This window comes from Triticum urartu, chromosome 5, assembly GCF_003073215.2.
Source record: "Triticum urartu cultivar G1812 chromosome 5, Tu2.1, whole genome shotgun sequence".
Lineage (NCBI taxonomy): Eukaryota > Viridiplantae > Streptophyta > Magnoliopsida > Poales > Poaceae > Triticum > Triticum urartu.
In genome coordinates, this window is record NC_053026.1 from 40,305,478 (window position 1) to 40,324,938 (window position 19,461).

Sequence of the window (19,461 nt, forward strand, 5' to 3'; positions counted from 1 at the left end):
GTCATGATGACGTCAGCAGACACTATTCTGGATAATGTTGATTAAATTAAATAAATAAATCCTAAAATTGATTTAAATCTTTTAGAATTAATATAAAATAAACCGTAGCTCGGATGGAAAAACTTTGTACATGTAAGTTGCTTAGAACGACGAGACGAATTCGGATACGCAGCCCATTCGTCCGCCACGTGTCCCTAGCATAGTGAACCTGCAACATTTCACCTCCGGTTCATCTGTCCGAAAACGCGAAACACCGGGGATACTTTCCCGGATGTTATCCCCCTTCACCGGTATCACCTAATACCGCGTTAGGGCACCCCTAGCACCGTTACTTGCCTTGTCATGCATCGTTATACATCTGTTTGCATTATATTTATTGTTTCTTCCCCCCTCTTCTTCCGCTAGACACCGAGACCGACGCCGCTGCTACCCAGTACGACTACGGAGTTGACGACCCCTCTCTCTTGCCAGAGCAACCAGGCAAGCCCCCCCTTTGATCACCAGATATCGCCTACTCTTCTCTATACTGCTTGCATTAGAGTAGTGTAGCATGTTACTGCTTCCCATTAATCCTATACTGATGCATAGCCTGTCCTTGCTACTACTGTTGTTACCTTTACCTGCAATCCTAATGCTTAGTATAGGATGCTAGTTTATCATCAGTGGCCCTACATCCTTGTCTGTCTGCCATGCTATACTATCGGGCCGTGATCACTCGGGAGTTGATCACGGGTATATACTATATACTTTATACATGATACATGTGGTGATTAAAGACGGGTCGGCTTGAGGAGCACCCGCGAGTGGATCTTTGAGGCGGAGCGACAGGGCAGGTTCCGACCACCTAGGAGAGAGGTGGGCCTGGCCCTGGTCGACGTTCGCGGATACTTAACACGCTTAACGAGATCTGGGTATTTGATCTGAGTCTGGCCATTTGGTCTATACGCACTAACCATCTACGCGGGAGTAGTTATGGGTATCCCGGCGTCGTGGTATCAGCCGAAGCCTTCGTGACGTCAGCGACTGAGTGACGCGCGCCGGATTGGAACGTAAGCCTGCTCTTGTATTAAGGGGGCTAGTTCTGCTTCCGGCCGTGTACGCAACGTGCAGGTGTGCTAAGGGCGATGGGCCCAGACCCCTGTGCGCTTAGGTTTAGACCGGCGTGCTGACCTCTCTGTTGTGCCTAGGTGGGGCTGCGACGTGTTGATCTTCCGAGGCCGGGCATGACCCAGGAAAGTGTGTCCGGTCAAATGGGATCGAGCGTGTTGGGGTATGTCGTGCACCCCTTCAGGGAAGTTAATCTATTCGAATAGCCGTGATCTTCGGTAACAGGACGACTTGGAGTTGTACCTTGACCTTATGACAACTAGAACCGGATACTTAATAAAACACACCCTTCCAAGTGCCAGATACAACCGGTGGTCGCTCTCTCACAGGGCGACGAGGGGAGGATCATCGGTTAGGGTTATGCTATGCGATGCTACTTGGAGGACTTCAGTCTACTCTCTTCTACATGTTGCAAGACGGAGGCTGCCAGAAGCGTAGTCTTCGAAAGGATTAGTTATCCCCCTCTTATTCTGGCATTCTGCAGTTCAGTCCACATATGATACCCTTACTCCATTTGATACCCATGCATATGTAGTGTAGCTCCTTGCTTGCGAGTACTTGGATGAGTACTCACGGTTGCTTTCTCCCCCTTTTCCCCCTTTTCCTTTCATTCTGGTTGTCGCAACCAGATGCTGGAGTCCAGGAGCCAGACGCCACTGTCGACGACGACCCCTACTACACCGGAGGTGCCTACTACTACGTGATGCCCGCTGACGACGACCAGGAGTAGTTAGGAGGATCCCAGGCAGGAGGCCCGCGCCTCTTTCGATCTGTATCCCAGTTTGTGCTAGCCTTCTTAAGGCAAACTTGTTTAACTTATGTCTGTACTCAGATATTGTTGCTTCCGCTGACTCGTCTATGATCGAGCTCTTGTATTCGAGCCCTCGAGGCCCCTGGCTTGTAATATGATGCTTGTATGACTTATTTTAATTGTAGAGTTGTGTTGTGATATCTTCCCGTGAGTCCTTGATCTTGATCGTACACATTTGCGTGCATGATTAGTGTACGGTCAAATCGGGGGCGTCACAGCGGTTCTTTTGATTCAGGGGTATCACGGGCATTTCGCGTGTCGGGATTTCACAGGAGGTGGGAGTTTTCGCGCGCATTGTAATTTTGGAATAGCAAGGCACGGGTTGAGATAGAGGGAGTTGTCGGAGCACAACGAGACAAAGATATATCTTAAATATTTCGGGGTAACAAGGCGCGGGTTGAAGAGGCGGGAGTTTTGCAGCACGAATAGACAGATATGCTAGTTTGAAATTTCAGCATAACAAGACGCGGCTTGAAATTTCGGGAGAACAAGCTTAACGTGTACAAAAAAAAGACAATTCACACCTCATCACTAAAGAGAGCCATGTCCCGTTTTACTATATTACTAGAAATGCATTCGAATACAACAAAAAAAACTTGAAAAAATCGGGACAACAAACATAACGTGTACAATACCAAAACAATTTGCACTTCCCTCAACAATAAAAAACAATGTGTGTTGTCTAGCATATGGACTAAATTTGAGTATATATTTTCCCTGTTTGAATGGGATTGTACTCGGGTTAGTTATACAACCATCTAAACATTATCTTCACAACACATGACATGAATATAGGAGAAGTAAATTCCTATATAGATACGAACTACATATACATACGATCTCAAATTCAAATATATGTATCCATTTTATGTTGAATTCAAATCATAGTGCATGTATGCTCTAGCTAGATGTTCAGAATCTAAACCATATATGATATACTACATGCAATGTGTTTAACAAGCACAACACACACACAAACACCATTTAGACTAGTAAGGTACACGTGCATTGCACGCATGAGATTTGACAACCAAATTATGAATAAATACCACATTATAGCATGTAAGCTTTAATTCATATATGCATGATGTAGATGTTCCTTTCATTCTTATAGTTCATTTTATTCAAAATCATCTAATTTTTATAAGAAAGCTAATCTATTTTAAGATTTATTGAATTGTGCGTTGTAAGGCATAAAGTAAAAAATAAATAATGGCAAATCATGTAGAAAAACATTTGGGCAATTCTGATAAGGAAGATTTTAGAACAAAGAAGAAGTGTTTATGTTCTAAGGTTTGTGCATTATGCTTAAGTTCAACCATGGAGTCTTCTAGATTGTACATGTGGCAAAATCTGATGGAATCTAGATGATATCCAACGGCCAGTAGTGCTCAAATTTGCCATCTCTGCATCATCGGATTGGCCTCATCCAACGACCATCTTTGAAAGTTAAAGTTATTCGCACACTATATAAAAATATAAAATATAATATATATAGGGGGTATAGATATAGATATGTGATGCGAAAGCCAGCCATCATCTCCAATTAGAATAGTGTGTCCATGCACGGATGCAATGTGGCCAAACGATGTCTGCCATCGATATCTCAAATTCAAATCAGTCTTACCTTGTTCAATGTGTATACAGTAGAACATGCTCGTTTCCAAACCACACCGCGCATATCTCAGTTATATTCATGCATGGATGTGTTTCAAACATCATGATCTCTTATTCAAATATTTGAATTCAACTTTATATTGATTATGACCTCACCTAGTCTTTTACACCCACACAGTCGTCTTCTCTTTTAAAATTATACCACTAACTTTCTCTTGTGCATGCATGCACACACAGTACCAGTTGACATTATCCATCGCACACATGCAATCTTTTTCTTCATGTCGGTCTCCCATGCATGCACACACCACCCCCTCTCCATCATATCAGGCATTCTTTATCTCTCACGTGCATGCGCAATGATCGATGTTCCTCTATGTGTGTGTGTATATAGCTAGGTCTTTCACAGTTTCCCACACAAACTAATCAATATATATCTAGTGAGGTCTCATCCTCGTTCCCACGTCCACGTCGATCACTCTATACCTCTCTATATAGGATTACATAGCTAATACACACACATTAATTATATATCCGACGTCCCCCTCTCATCATCCATGCCTTCCGCTTCATCTCTCAGACGCATGCACAGTGGCGAAGACAGGGGGCAGCAAGGGCCCCGCCCTCCTAACATGATTATATATCGAGCTAATATGAATGTGATCATTAGACAATTGCTGGTAAAATGGTTTAAGTTGATGAATTGGCCCTCCTCGTAAAGGATTAGCAATGCTTGGCCCCCTAGCTCATTTATTTTTTATGGCTCCGCAACTGCGCGCAACAGCGCACGTTCTCGCCCCCTCTCTTTAAATATCGATCTCGTACTTGTGCACTCCTTCATAGTCTCCCTCCACTTAGCCCCTCACACCATCTACTAGCCCCCCACCGGATTTTGCCACATGTACAATCTAGCAGACTCCGTGGTTGAACTTAAGCATAATGCACAAACCTCAAAACACAAGTGATTTTCCTTTGTTCTAGAATCTTCCGTATCATAACTGCCCAAACTTTTTTTCTAGTTGAATTACCATTATTTGTTTTTTACTTTATGCTTTACAATGCACAATTCCATGAATCATAAAATAGATTAAGGGCTTCTTTGATTCAAAGGATTCTCAAAAGAATTTTGGAGGATTCTAATCCTTAGGAATTTTTCCTATCTTGGTTGTTTGATTCGTAGGATTGTAAAACATAGGAATTTCTCCATAGGATTCATTTGCACTAGATTTTATAGGAAACATCCCATCCACTCAAACCTCTTTGAAAGAATCTTGCATTTTTTCTATGCACAATCAAACATCTCGTACAATCATGTAGGATTCAAGACGACATTCCACTCTAATCCCATGTTTTTCCTATTCCCGCGTCTTGGAAATCCTATGAATCAAAGAGGCCCTAGCTTTTTTATAAAAACTAATTTATTTTGAATGAGATGAACTATAAGAATTAAACGAAGGTCTACATCAGGCATATATGACTCAAATCTTACATGCTATAGTGTGGTATTTATTCATAATTTGGTTGCCAAATCTGATACGTGCAATGCACGTGTAGCTTACTAGTACTTCGAGTATGTGCAAAACACGTAAATTAGAATTCCAATGGCACGCTACACAGTGTCTCTCTTACCGTTCATGAAGCCACGTGACACATGTGGAGGCGTTGTCGCGACCTCCTTGTGTGGATTGATCACAGTGACATTCTGCTTGTTCCAGAAGAATGTACTCGTCCTCTTTGAGCCACACTGGCGGTACATGCACGAAGTGAAAATGTGCACGCACGCCACGCACGCACTCATTCCCTCTCACGCACACGCGGGTACACGGGGGACGCATTTTTGTACGAAGATCCACCCCATGTGATAATTTGACACTTGTAAAGTCCTTCACTTCATTGAGATCAATTAATACAGCGCATGCAAATTGAGTGGACGTGAGGGCGGAAGAAAGACATTACTACTCCACTGCGCGCATGCGAGTAGTTAAATCATGGGTTGCTAGTATTTCCATTGGTCTCCTTCGTATTTTGTGCCAATTTTTTTACCATATTTGTAAGTAACATAATATTTATGCATGTCATAAAAAGTGGCACAAAAAAAGGGGGCCAATAAATCAGGACGCGGGCAGCATGATCAATTTTTGCCAGAGGTACTGTTGGTGGCCTTTGTATTTAAATATGGACGGAGTGGAGTAGTACTATCTTTAGCCTTGTAGGGCTCTCCCAGCACCTAGGCTCGCCTCCCCGTCTCGCCCACCGGATCTCACCATGGATAATTCCTTAGATCCCAGGATCCCGCGGGCTGCCCTCTCGCTGCGGCCCACAGTTTGAGGCCGGTTTGAGACGCTCGGGTGGATCGATTTTTTATGAACCGTCAGTGACCCATTCGCCCGCCCGGGCGTTTGAGACGCATTTGGGCTGCCTGGCTGCTGTAGATGCTCTAAGTCCACCAGCGACCTGGTAAGAGCATCTCCAGCCACGCCCCCAACAAGGCCCCCCAAGCGATTTTTCGGCCGTCGGCGCCGAAAAATTGGCCCAGTCGCGCCCCCAAAGGCCTTTTCTCACCGGCTCGGGCCGAAATTGGCGCCGGCGGACCCAGGCCGAACCCGGCGCGCTGGGGGGCGCTTGGGGGAGCCGGCCGAATCGTTTTTTGGCGCGAAAATCGCTGGGCCCTCCTGGCAGCGACTCGGCTCTTCTCGTCGCTTTGTCGTCCTCATCGCCTGGAATCAATGCCGCGCGCTGCCACGCCGGTCAGCCTCCTCCGGTGATGCCTCACGGGCGGCGCAGTGAAGACGGGACGACGCGCGCCCCTCGCCCGCCACGTGCACACACGGCGGCCACGCGTACGAGATGGTCCGGCAGCGCCGAGCCCTGGAGGAGATAGCGGCCCGCCAGCGTTTGCGTGAGGACGAGAACGGCGTGGTGATCCTCAACAGCGACGAGGACAAGGACGCCCCCGGACCGTCCAACCCGCCGCGCCAACCTGGGGAGGGGTGCAGTAGGGACGGCGGCCGCGGAGGAGGCGACGACGACGACGGCGGCGGTGGCGACTACACGTAGTTCTATAGGCTCCTCGGCATGTAGAGCCACAAGGGCGGCGGGCGGCGAGGAACGGCGAGGGCGACGGCGGGCCTAGTAGCGTTTTTTTCCTTCTTTTGTAAAATATTTTAAATATGTATAAACTCGCCGAAGTTTGGTTGAATTTGCGCCTTCTTTGTGCCGGATTTTATTTTAAAAAAAAATCATGGGCACCGCGACTGGGGAACATCACGGCCCCAGCACGCGGTTTGCGCCAGTGCACCCCCAAGGGGCGATTTTTAGCGCCTTCTAGGGAGCCCACGGCTGGAGATGCTCTAAGTCGCCGATGTGCTGTATGTAACAAGCAACATGTAATAAGAAGAGGAATTAAGCCAACATGTAATAAAATGAATTAAGGCAAGTTACGCTATAACTAGGGCTGGACGAAAAGCTCGAAACTCGCGAGTATAATGAGCGCTCGATAGTTCAACTCGTTTAAGCTCGTGCTCGTTAGTTAATGAAGCAAGCTGAACAATGTTTTTTGCTTGTTAAGATTAACGAGCTTAACGAGTTTCACGAGCTAACTCGTTAGCTCGCTAATTTTCAAAGTTTGACATGAGAACCCTAGTTCAAATTAGTCCATTAACAAAGGAGTTGCTAATTAGCCCAGCCTAGGGGCCTACCACCCCAGCCCACTTCGGCACTTCTTCTAGACCTAGGAGCTAGCCGTCAGAAGACCATAGAGTCAACCAGGAGCCAGCCACCAGGAACCAAACGTCCTAGTTTAATTTATGTTGTTGTGAATTTTGATGGAATCGTGGGATTTTTCTATGTTGTTTATTACCTTAACGTTTTTGTTTAATTTAATTCTATTGTGAATTTTTTATGGGATCATGAAATTCTTTTTTGTTGTTTATTTCCTTAACGAGCACTCGTGAACACTCGTGAGCATAACGAGCCCATAACGAACCAAGCCGAACAGAGGTTTTAGCTTGTAAATATTAATGAGCTTAATGATAACGAGTTGAACGAGCCGAGCGACTCGTTAATCCAACCCTAGCTATAACAAGCTCCATTTGTAAAAAGAAAAAAAGAAGTTGTCAACTTCTAATCTTCTAGTGAGTACTACAAACCAGCAGTCGTGAAGAACGCGCAGACGGAGTCATGAAGAATGCTCAGAGCGAGTCGTGAACAATACCCAAAGCCACCATCCACGTACCATTACCATATTAGAGGAGAAGGTAAGGATCGTAACCGCAGCTGCCGCCACAATTTTGGCCAGTGGCCGATTGTGAAAGACGTGCATGCATTCTCCACATCTCTAATACACTGAAGAATGATGTGTGTGTTGGTTTAGTACGCCACCATTACCATTTGGAGGAGAAGAATAATGATCAACCAGCCTGTGGAATGAACCGCGTTGTTGCCTTCCTATTTTGTTGAGCACACATCACATGCATCCGCCTATGGATGTTCAGTACGCCACAATCCAAGTAGAGAATTTCTTCTAGCAGTGAGGCACCAGCTCATCGATCTGGCTGTACCAGGTAAAGAAATAGTAGTACTAGTATGACCTAGGACAACATCAGTTTCCATGATACATGTATAGGAGTAGTGTCATACTCATGTTGCATCGCACTCACACGACCTAGGACAACATCAGTTTTCATGCTACATGTAGTGATAAAAAATATATTTTATTGTTCATGATAGATCTAGTGATTTATATATTTGCTAGCTAGTGTGGATGTTCCGACGACCCAGGAGAACATCAGTTTAATTTCATGATACATGTAGCTAGGAGTGGTGATAAAAAAACACATTTATTCTTCATGATCAATGTAGTAGTCATACGAATTTGCTAGCTAGCGTGGATAATGATCAACCAGCAAATTTGCTAGGAGTGGTGATAATGGTCAACCGGCCTGTGGAATGAATCGCGTTGTTGCCTTCCTATTTTGTTGAGCACACATCACATGCATGCATCCGCATATGGATGCTGAGTACGCTACAATCCACCATCAGCAGAAGATAACAAGGATCGTAACCGCACCTGCCGCCACCATTTTGGACAGTGGCCGGTTGTGAAAGACCGTGCATGCGTGCTCCACATCTATAATACACTGAAGAATTATGTGTATTTTGGTTTAGTACGCCACCATTACCGTTTGGAGGAGAAGAAGATAATGATCAGCCAGCCTGTGGAAATGAATCGCGTTGTTGCCTTCCTATTTTGTTGAGCACACATCACATGCATGCATCCGCCTATGGATGTTCAGTACGCTACAATCCACCATCAGCTAGCAGCTTATTTCCAACTACAGAGAATTTCTACCACGGCTAAATCAGTCTACCCGCGTACAGTCACCGATGACAGGAGGCTGGCTGCCACCGATCGATGCTATAAATACCCCCTGCCCGAGCTGCATCCCGTCTCCAACATAACACACACTGACAGAGGCACAGAGGTGTACAATGGGGTCGGGAAACGCAATCAAGGTCCTCCAAGCGGCGGTGCTGCTTCTGGTGGTCTGTGGCGGGTCGGCGTCCGTACCGGCGACGCCCTCGGGCAACCATCCCGCGATTCCGGCCTCGGATGCTGGCCATGGTGCTGCCTTCGAGGGACAGGCAGCCGGAGGTAAGCATGCATGCCACGCTGTTACGTTACGTTCATATATATATATAGAGTAGTTTTCATCTCATGGTAGATCTGATGTAGTGATATAAATTTGCAAGCTAGTGTGGATGTTCACACGACCTAGGACAACATCAGTTTTCTGGATACTTGCAGTGATAAAAAATATATTTTTATTGTTCATGATAGATCTAGTGATATATATATTTGCTAGCTAGTGTGGATATTCCTACGACCTAGGAGAACGTCAGTTTAATTTCATGATACATGTTGGAGTGGTGATAAAAAAAAGAACATTTATTGTTCATGATCGATGTAGTAGTGGTACAAATTTGCTAGCTAGCGTGGATGTTCCTACGACCCTAGGAGAAGATCAATTTTCATGACACATGTACTAGTGATAAAAAAGGAAAAACGTTCACTGTTCATGATAGACGTACTAGTGATATAAATTTGCTAGCTAGCATGGATGTTCCTGCATGCGACCTAGGAGAAGATCAATTTTCATGACACATGTGCTAGTGATTAAAAAAACACTTGTTGTTCATGATAGATGTTCGTTTGACCTAGGAGAAGATCAATTTTCATGACACATGTATTAGTAGTGATAAAAAAAATTGTTTGTCGTTCATGATAGATGTAGCAGTGATGTAAATTTGCTTGCTAGCATGGATGTTCCTGCGACCTAGGAGAAGATCAATTTTCATGACACATGTACTAGTGATAAAAAAGGAAAGACATTCACTGTTCATGATAGATGTAGTAGTGATATAAATTTGCTAGCTTGTGTGGATGTTCATACGACCTAGGAGAACATCAGTTTTCATGATACACATATCAGAGTAGTGATAAATTTTTTTTATTGTTCATGATATATGTGGTAGTGATATAAATTTGCTAACTAGTGGTGGATGCTCATACGATCTAGGAGATTTTTTTGTCATGATATATGTAGTGATAAAGAAACAACATTTTATTGTTCATGATAGATGTATATAGTGATATAAATTTGGTGGCATGGATGTTTAAAATTAAAACGGTAGGACTTAAGACAAGTTTAATAGGAATTGATCCGCGATGGAGGGAGTGGCCTAGGATGGCAATTTTCATACGATCTTTGATGAAATTTGTCAATTTATAAATAAAAAAGTTTATCTAAGTCAAGCTTGTTAAGTTTATAGGAAAATATAAATCAATTTAGACAAAACCCATAGGAAAATATAAATCAGTTTATAGGAAAATAAAAATATATATTATGAGAAGCAACGTTCATGATATTTATTTTTATTTTGCAAAGAAGAAAAAACATCGTTCATGACAGTGATATTGACTTCGTAGCTAGTGTAGATGTTGATATTTTTCTTTGTATGGTCAGATTCAAAATGGTTTGACTTGAAGAAAAGTTTAATAGGCATTATTATGTTTAATATAAACTTAATTAGTGTTCAGCACCGTTCTATCTCTGGATGAAGCGAGTATGGCGAGGTGCTTACTTTATTAGGTTATTAATACTCTATAAGGGATGCGGATGAATTAACTTAGGCTAACTTATCCTCATATGCGTTTTGCAGTTGCGAATCCCCAGATCTTGGCTGTCGACTTCCAGGTGGGAGCCGACTCGTACGAGGCATCTTTCCAGAGCTTGCACGTGGCCTTACAGGCGAACACAGTGCCCGTGGAAGGGCACTATATCCTACCGAAAGAAACTCCCAAGCCTCAGATGTGGATCAACCTGACTCTCAAAGGCGAAGCGGCAAGGCCACCTGCCCTGTTGTTGAGATCCGATAATGTCTATCTCCTCGGCTTCATTGCCGCAGATGGAACAGCGTTCTGCACCAAGGGCAAAAAGAAGATCTTCCCGGTCGATTGCACGGAGCTGCCCTTCGAGGACAGCTATGGAGGTCTCACTAACAGACGTGAGAAGGAGGATCTTAACGGGCTACTGGAGGCGGTGAGTCTCGGGAAGTCGGAGGCCCAAGCCGCAGCAGATGCACTCGCGCGGTTCAAGCATGGAACGACCTCGCCTGAGGTGGCTAGGAAATCTTTGCTCGCCTTCACACTGATGATACCCGAGGCGCAGCGCTTCCACTCCATCGGCAACAAAATGAAGACTGACTGGCTAAAATCAAGCCACCTCACGGAGGATCAGGTAAAGCTCATTTTTGTGTGGCGGGTTCTCTCGGTCCTTTGGTGCCGTGGGGACAACCCCCCTGATGGCGAATGGAGCAAAGCCAAGGACAAGCTCAAGGCTCTCAATATCAAGAGCCGAGCTGACGTGTCGCGAGCCCTCGACATGGTCAAGAACGAGGGCCGCTGCTCCGACCTCAGGAAAGAGAAGCCACCCGCATGAGTTTGTGGAACACTGGGTCGTATTGATGATGTAACACGACTAGCATTTGCCTACCTGCGTGGTTAATACTAAAATAAAATAAAGTACTCCATGTGTGTGCGTGTCTGTACACTGGGTCATCATGTAAAGCATGAAATGATTGAGAGAAAAACTTGTGTTCATTGATTCCCAATAGTGGGTATCTAAACAAGGGTTGATGCCTGTTGAAGGCATCGTTAAAATGAGAAGCGCCTGTAATAGGCGTCACTTTACATTAGCCTGCATGCACCTTATCACACGTCGGTGTCTCCTGGCCGGATGCGGTGGCTAGCTCAATTCTGTGGCTGAAAGGTTCTGTCCATGGCCACTTCCTCCTGTCTGCCTACTCTGGCGTGCACCAATCCTATGTGGCCAAGGCACGCACGCCCCTTTCCCTTCCTCACTCTGAATTCCTTCCTTGTTTTAAGCACTTTTACCCTGTTCGATTGATTCATGGCATGCCTGAAACCTGAGTGTGAATGTTTGCAATTTAATTCACAGAAAATCAAAAGGCGAACTCACAAGGGGGGTCAATTTCAAACCTCTACTGATACATATGGGCAGCTTACAACACTGTTAACCGATTAGACAAAGATGAGATACCAGTATACGATGATCAATCCGAATGAGCTCGAGATAACTCTACTATTGATGTTGTGTTTTATGTCTGGTAATAGCTAGAAATATTTACATCTATTGTCTGAGTAGTTTCATTTGATGGAAATATCCAATGTGGCATTGACATACTTGACGTACTGTGGCTGCTATTGAAGCTCTTGCGGTGAATAATTACAGAGATGAAACGCGGATGCAGGACATGCATAAATCTATTTTTTGGTATAAAATCTTCCTTGGCTAAAGTTTTTGTTGGAGAAGTTAATTGATATAGTTCTTCGATATGTTGAAGAAATTATGTTATGCCATACTTCCTCCTGACAAATCCCCTTTTTTCGTCATGGTGTCAAATTCGTCTTCGACAAAGATTAGTTCAATGTTCTGATGAGGAGTTTTGAAGGGGCAGAACAAAGCGCGGCATGGGAGCCGAACCGGTAGACCAAACCAAGATTGAATTATCCCCCGAAATTGCAGGACACCAGAATGTACTGGTTCTGAAATTTCTGAAAACATTATTATATGTACAAATAGGGTCAAATCTGTACCTAAAATTTTGGTTAAAAATACAGGTATTCACAAATCGTGCTAAGGAAAAACAGGATGCGCTAATTTTCACGGCATAACACTAATCCACTTTAGCAGAAACCCGTTCCTTTTTATTTGCACATGTCATATTCTTTCCGTCAATTACGGTATGTGCTTCACCATAGTATTTATGTGCGAATTGTTCAGATTTTAGTCCAAACTTCTATGCCTGGGTAGCTACTTGATCTCCTTTCTATTTTGCTATATCAGGAACAACTGTACTTTTAAGATGTTTCCAGGACTTAGGTCAGCCCAAATTATTTTTTACTTAAAAAATTATAATGGATGGAGCACCATTTTAAGAGAGAACAAATAATTATTTCGTTCTATGACGTATACACGCATTCATGTTTTGGTTTCCATTTATATTTTTCACAATATCGTGTTTTTTCGGCCTTGACGGTAGTATGGACCACTGGAAGAACAAGACCAATTTTACTTTGCTCATGTTAAATTCAATTATGCAACCGCTCTGTTGAGAATAAGAGAACCAATCATGCCATTTCTGATTTGTTCATGTAGCAACATGGTTTATTTTGCTCTTCTTTATTTCTCAACAAATCTGCATGTTTCTCATTTTCTGGATAACGAATCACACTAATTGCACTCTTTTACCATCAACAAGCATAAGTTCTTGACTTGTGATTTTCTTCTCACTTCTATATGTCGCTGAACTGTTCAATGAGATGTCAATGTAGCATATGCCACTGTTTTGTTAAGTGTTGAGTTGTAGCTAGTAGATAGTTTGTGATAGTACTCGCCGACGGATCGATCAGTTAACAATCTGTTGCACACTCACACTATTGGACATTTGGAGTGCACACTCACACTATTGGACATTTGGAGTGCACACTTCCATATCCACATACGGATGAGTGCAACGTGATAGCAGCTAGCCTGGAGCTAGCTCTCACCTCTTCAGGAGTACGTGTCATTACTATACATGTGCTATGTTGTGAAAGAGATCTTTAGATGGTACTAGCATGATTTTTTTTCTTTCAGATCCTCCGTTTGAAAAGTGAAGAAGCAGGTAGCCTGACATGACATCAGAAATTGGGTCTTAGGTTCAACATAAGTGAATGTAATAGATTTTTTCATTATTTTATATTTCCAAAATCTGATTTCTTCAAAATAGCCAGAAAATTTGTAGCGAGGTAAAGGTATCTCTAGCGACAGTGGTGTCTCCTCACCGACAAGCGCCCACCACCCGTCCCGGACCTCCCTCGTGACCAAATTGACGCTGACCCTGCCTGGGCCTCAACGAATCTGCTTATTTATTTATTTTGTAATTCTTCAGAGAAATATCACCACCATTATTATTTGTACGCATTTTCTGGTTAGAATTTCCAATCGTGTAATATCCATGCATCATGCTCTTAGCCAAGTACTGAAATTCTACTGGTTGTCGTTTGTCAATGTATGCTTTATGTTTTCCTATATGTTTTATCAGATTTATACAATAGAAAGAAGAACGGAAAGGTGTGGCTGCACTCGGGTGTGCTACACCCAAGTTTACGGAAAACCGAAAAACACATATCAAAGGTGATCCCAAGATTTTACGACATCAAGTATGATCAAATGTTTTAGGGACCTGCAAAATTTCATCCACAAATAAGGAGGAGCTCTAAAAAAATCAATGATGTGAAATAAAGGCCTATTTGCCGAATGGGCTAATGCTGTATTTTTTATGAATATATATTGCCTCGCTGCTACACCATGTAGCTACACAGTATTACTCTCTTAAATCAGCACTTCATTGTACTCCTTTATTTATCCTGCATGCAACCAAGTCCTATAATCAACTAGATGATCCATATTATTTACTATATTATTCTTACTTCACTTACCAAAACATGATAAACTGTCAATAACAAATATGAGCAACAACAAGTTGCTAATGATGGGCTAAGCTGGGGCACCGTGCGGCTGTGCCTTCCGCATGCTAGTTGTATTTCACATAACTAGAGATACCCTAGTGAGGTGGAAAAGAAATCCTTCATCGATCCATGCTTTGAGTTCGTGCTATCCTCTTGAGAATTCAGTGTCAATCATTTCTTTTTCTTTTTCTAAAAGTAGATAGACTAGTGCCAGCTGTTTAGTTCAATCTTCGATCAAAAGTGATCTCTCTCTTGTTCTTGCGTGAGCATGGGATTCCCCACCCGACGATGAGCTACATTTCTTAGAAGCCTCTTTGTTCTATCTTTATGGGTCTAACTAGAAGTAGGTTAGAATAACACATACCATCACTACCTTGGATTTAGCCCTACTCAATACCGCGCGGGACATCTTGGATCTGCTCAGCCTTAGGTTTTTTTCCCTAGCAACCTAGCCTTCGGTTAATTAGGTTTATTTTTTCTTTTTTGAAACTGAGACGCAAGGTTTGCCTCACCTCATTAATTAAAAGAGGGGGCTAAATCCAAGGTTTGACCCGGTTGAACTACGACATTATCTCTCTGATCCCTAAGGTGTCGGGGGCGTTAGATATCCAACAATTCCATCCTATCACAATGATCAATGTGATATTTCGGATTCTTGCTAAAGGGTACACCAATTTGGGCGGCCCTTCTAGCCTCCCAGATTACCCACCCGAACCAGTCCGCGTTCATTAAGGGTCGGTATATCCTCGATGGGATCTTGGTACTCATGAAGTTCTTCATGAAGTCAAAAAGAAGCATCTTAAAGTGGTCTTCTTCAAGATTGACTTCCATAAGGTCCTTCCTTCGGGAGATGTTAGATAGGAAGGGTTTTGACCCCCACTGGATAACGCGGGTCATGCAGCTTGTGATGAGCGTCCGCTCGACCGTTAACATCAATGGGAAGGTAGGCCCCTTCTTCCAAACGGCGCAAGGGGTGCGCCAAGAGGACCCGCTATCCCCCTTCCTATTCAACTTAGTAGTTGATGCCCTCGCGGCAATCCTAGACTTGGCCAAATGGGCAGGACATATTAAGGACATTTGCCCTCGCCTGCTCGTGGGAGGGGGGCTCACTCACCTCCAATGCGCGGATGACATGATCTTGATGGTAGAAGGATCGGATGCAGACATCCAACATCTCAAGTTCTTGTTGCTATCCTTCCAGGAGATGTCCGGCCTAACGATCAACTTCAACAAGAGTGAGGTGATAGTCTTGGGGTACCCCGAGGAGGAGAAGCGGCGAATTTCCAACTGGCTTAACTGTCGGTTAGGTTCCTTCCCGATGACTTACCTGGGTATGACCATTAGTGAAACCCATATATTAGGAAAAGACCTTCGACCGACGGTGTCCAAGGTCCAATATCGGGTGGAGCCATGGCAAGGGAGATGGCTCTCCAAGGAAGCTCGGGTCATCCTCATCAACTCTTCGATGATCAACTTGCTTATGTACCTCATGGGATTCTATAGTTTGAACGAATCCCTTCATCAAGATATAGGAAAGTACCAGTCCAGATTCTTCTGGGCCTGAAAAGATAATAAGCAGAAGTACCACATGGTGAAATGGGCGGAGATCTGCAAATCTAAGGACCAAGGAGACCTGGGCATCATCTCATCCAAACGGATGAACATTGCTCTCTTGTCCAAGTGGCTATGGGGATCGCCTCGGGGGAGGGTGGGCTCTGGTTGGATATCATCAACGCAAAATACTTGCGTGGCTAGGGCTTAGCAATTGCATAGAGGTCCTGAAGCTCCCAGTTCTGGCAAACAATTATTCAGCTATTACCGGTCCACTGCATTGGTTCTTCCATCTTGGTTGGTGCTGGGACCTCCACCCTTTTTTTGTTAGATTGATGGTCCGGTCCTCAACCTTTCGCCATCCGGTTTCAACCACAGTTCAACATATGTGTGAATCCAAACCTCACTGTCGCCGCCGCTCTACATGACCTAGGCGGCATCGCATTCAGGCGTACCTTCGGTCCCATAGAACGGGACCTCTGGGATGACCTTATCGCCTGCGTGGCTCTTCACACCCCCATCGCTAGGGCCAGATTCATCACGGTGGGACCTCGAGCTGTTAGGACGATTCTTTGCTAGATCTCTCTATCGGGATCATCATGCCCACCCCTGGCCCAATAGAGCTTAACCTCCTTTGGGAGATTAAGCTTCCCTTGAAGATTAGGATCTTCAAGTGGCAATTAGTGAGGGGTCGCCTACCCTCCAGCGCGGAGGTGCTTAAGTGCAACAGCCCGTCCGACGGACTATGCCCCCTCTGTTAGGTCCATAAGGACTCGAACCATATCTTCTTTAGGTGCCCTCGACGAGATTTTTCGGGAGCTCCCTTTGGGAGACGGTGGGTGGCGGTTGGTGCCATGACAACCTTCTGGATATGTTCACGGAGGTGCTCACATTTCCTACAACTGAGCTCCCCTCCTTATGGGCATTGGTGAGGGCGCTATTGTGGACATTATGGAATGTCCGTAATAAACTGGTGATTGAACATATTATCCCACCGTGTGTGACTGACGCCGTTTACAAACTGTGTGGGTTTCTACAGCTCTGGAGGCCACTTAGCAAGTGACAAGACCACACCTTCATTGAAAGGATGATCGCCGCGCTCCGCTCCCTCGCGTCTCGCCTCGTGCAGCCGTTGCCACCGCCTCTTCTGCCGCCTCCTCTGGAGCCAGATTAGATTCCATATTATGCTTTTGGGGCTTGTTGTGCTGATCCCCCAGCAATACTTTCCTATTCCGTACTTATCTCTATGTATATGTTGTAGCCTGCTTGTCGGAACTTTGCTACGGTTTGCCTGTGTTGTGGTCGTTGCTTTATAATATAAAGCTGGAAAACTCTTTTTCGTAAATTAAAAGAGGGAACAATAACAGCCTTTAGATCTTCAGACCGACATAGGTCGATACAATAGGATTACTCTCCCGGAATGAACGTCTTTAGATCCTAGCCCGTCATGTTCTCCCGCCGTGTTTTGTCTTTTGGGAGCGACCCTTCTTTATTTCTCCTTTACGTGTACACCTCGTATACGTGTGTATACTGGGCCATGCCTTTTCTGTCTTGGTCCCCTTTTTAGCCTTTTATTTGATCTTTTACATTTATATGGGTAAGCAAGCATTGCATTATGTGAAATCAATAAGAGGTATTTTTTCAATCTTATTATAAAATATATCTTCATGAAAAACAGTTATTTGTACATGGAGATAGCCATATATCTGAAGGAAACATAACCGATACATATAAACTAGAAATCAAAGAAAAATACCTTGTTGATTTATCTTTCCCATAGAAATCTCAGTTCTTCATGTACATTGAGATCTGTGTTAATTGCCACAGTAATAGTTAGGCCTAGCCTCTCCAAACTCTAGGCTACAACAAGGAAGAAACACAAGCAACAACACCACAATGGCTCACTTCATGGAGATTCCACAAACTGGGGCTGCAAAAACATAACAACAAATGTTACATCAGTGCATAAATGCCAGTAGCAAGAGTAGTTTCTCGTAGTAACGAGGAAATGTTCTTTTTTTGAAGGAAATGTTCTGATTCCACAAACCTTGTGATTGAGTGCATCTGATATAAAGGGATGGCCTTCTCCCCAAGGCGACTGATAAACCGGCTCAAGGCTGCAATCCGGCCTGCCAGGCGTTGAACATCATTAATACACTTCGGTTTAGCCAAAGAAGTTATAGCCTTGATTTTCTCCGGATTAGCTTCAATACCCCTGTTAGACACCAGAAAGCCCAAGAGTTTGCCTGCCGGTACACCAAAGACACACTTGGCCGGATTAAGCATCATTTTATAAACCCGGAGGTTATCAAAGGTCTCCTTCAAATCATCTATCAATGTCTCCTTGTTTCTGGATTTCACCATAATATCATCCACATAGGCATGAACATTGCGGCCGATCTGATTATGAAGACAATTCTGCACACAGCCCTGATAAGTCGCTTGGGCACTCTTGAGCCCAAAAGGCATAGATACATAGCAGAAGGCTCCAAAGGGAGTTATGAAAGCTGTCTTCTCCTGGTCCTTAACTACCATTTTGATCTTATGGTAACCAGAATATGCATCCAGAAAACTCAAACGTTCACAACCCGCCGTAGCATCAATGATTTGATCAATACGAGGGAGAGCAAAAGGATCTACTGGACAAGCCTTGTTCAAATCCGTGTAGTCCACACACACACGCCAGGCGCCATCTTCTTAAGTACTAGCACCGGATTAGCCAACCACTCAGGATGAAATACCTCAACGATAAAACCAGCTGCCAAGAGCCTGGCCACCTCCCCAACGATTAAAGCGGCGGAGAAACTGTTTGACCGGTTTAAACTTGGGATCGATATTAAGAGTGTGCTCAGCGAATTCCCTCGGTGCACCTGGCATGTCAGAAGGTTTCCATGCAAAGATGTCCCGGTTCTCATGGATGAATGATATGTCTCCGTCGTATCTACTTTTCCAAACAGTTTTGCCCTTGTTTTGGACTCTAACTTGCATGATTTGAATGGAACTAACCCGGACTGATGCTGTTTTCAGCAGACTTTCCATGGTGTTATTTATGTGCAGAAACAAACATTCTGGGAATGACCTGAAACTCCACGGAACATATTTTTGGAAAATAAGAAAAATACTGGAAGAAGAATCCACGTCAGGGGGTCCACACCCTGTCCACGAGGGTGGAGGGCACGCCCTCCCCCCTAGGGCGCGCCCCCTGCCTCGTGGGCCCCCTGACGCTCCACCGACCTCAACTCCAACTCCATATATTCGTGTTCGGGGATAAAAAAAATTA

At 44.3% G+C, this 19,461-nt stretch overlaps 1 protein-coding gene across 1 annotated transcript; it reads left to right on the plus strand.

Annotated features, from left to right (window-relative positions):
- The first annotated feature begins 8,990 nt into the window (after positions 1–8,990).
- Positions 8,991–11,842, plus strand: LOC125555567. The gene is made up of 2 exons (XM_048718476.1): positions 8,991–9,188; positions 10,757–11,842. The coding sequence occupies exons 1-2, from the start codon at positions 9,026–9,028 to the stop codon at positions 11,533–11,535; spliced, it is 942 nt and encodes a 313-aa protein (XP_048574433.1). The 5' UTR covers positions 8,991–9,025; the 3' UTR covers positions 11,536–11,842.
- Positions 11,843–19,461: the final 7,619 nt, after the last annotated feature.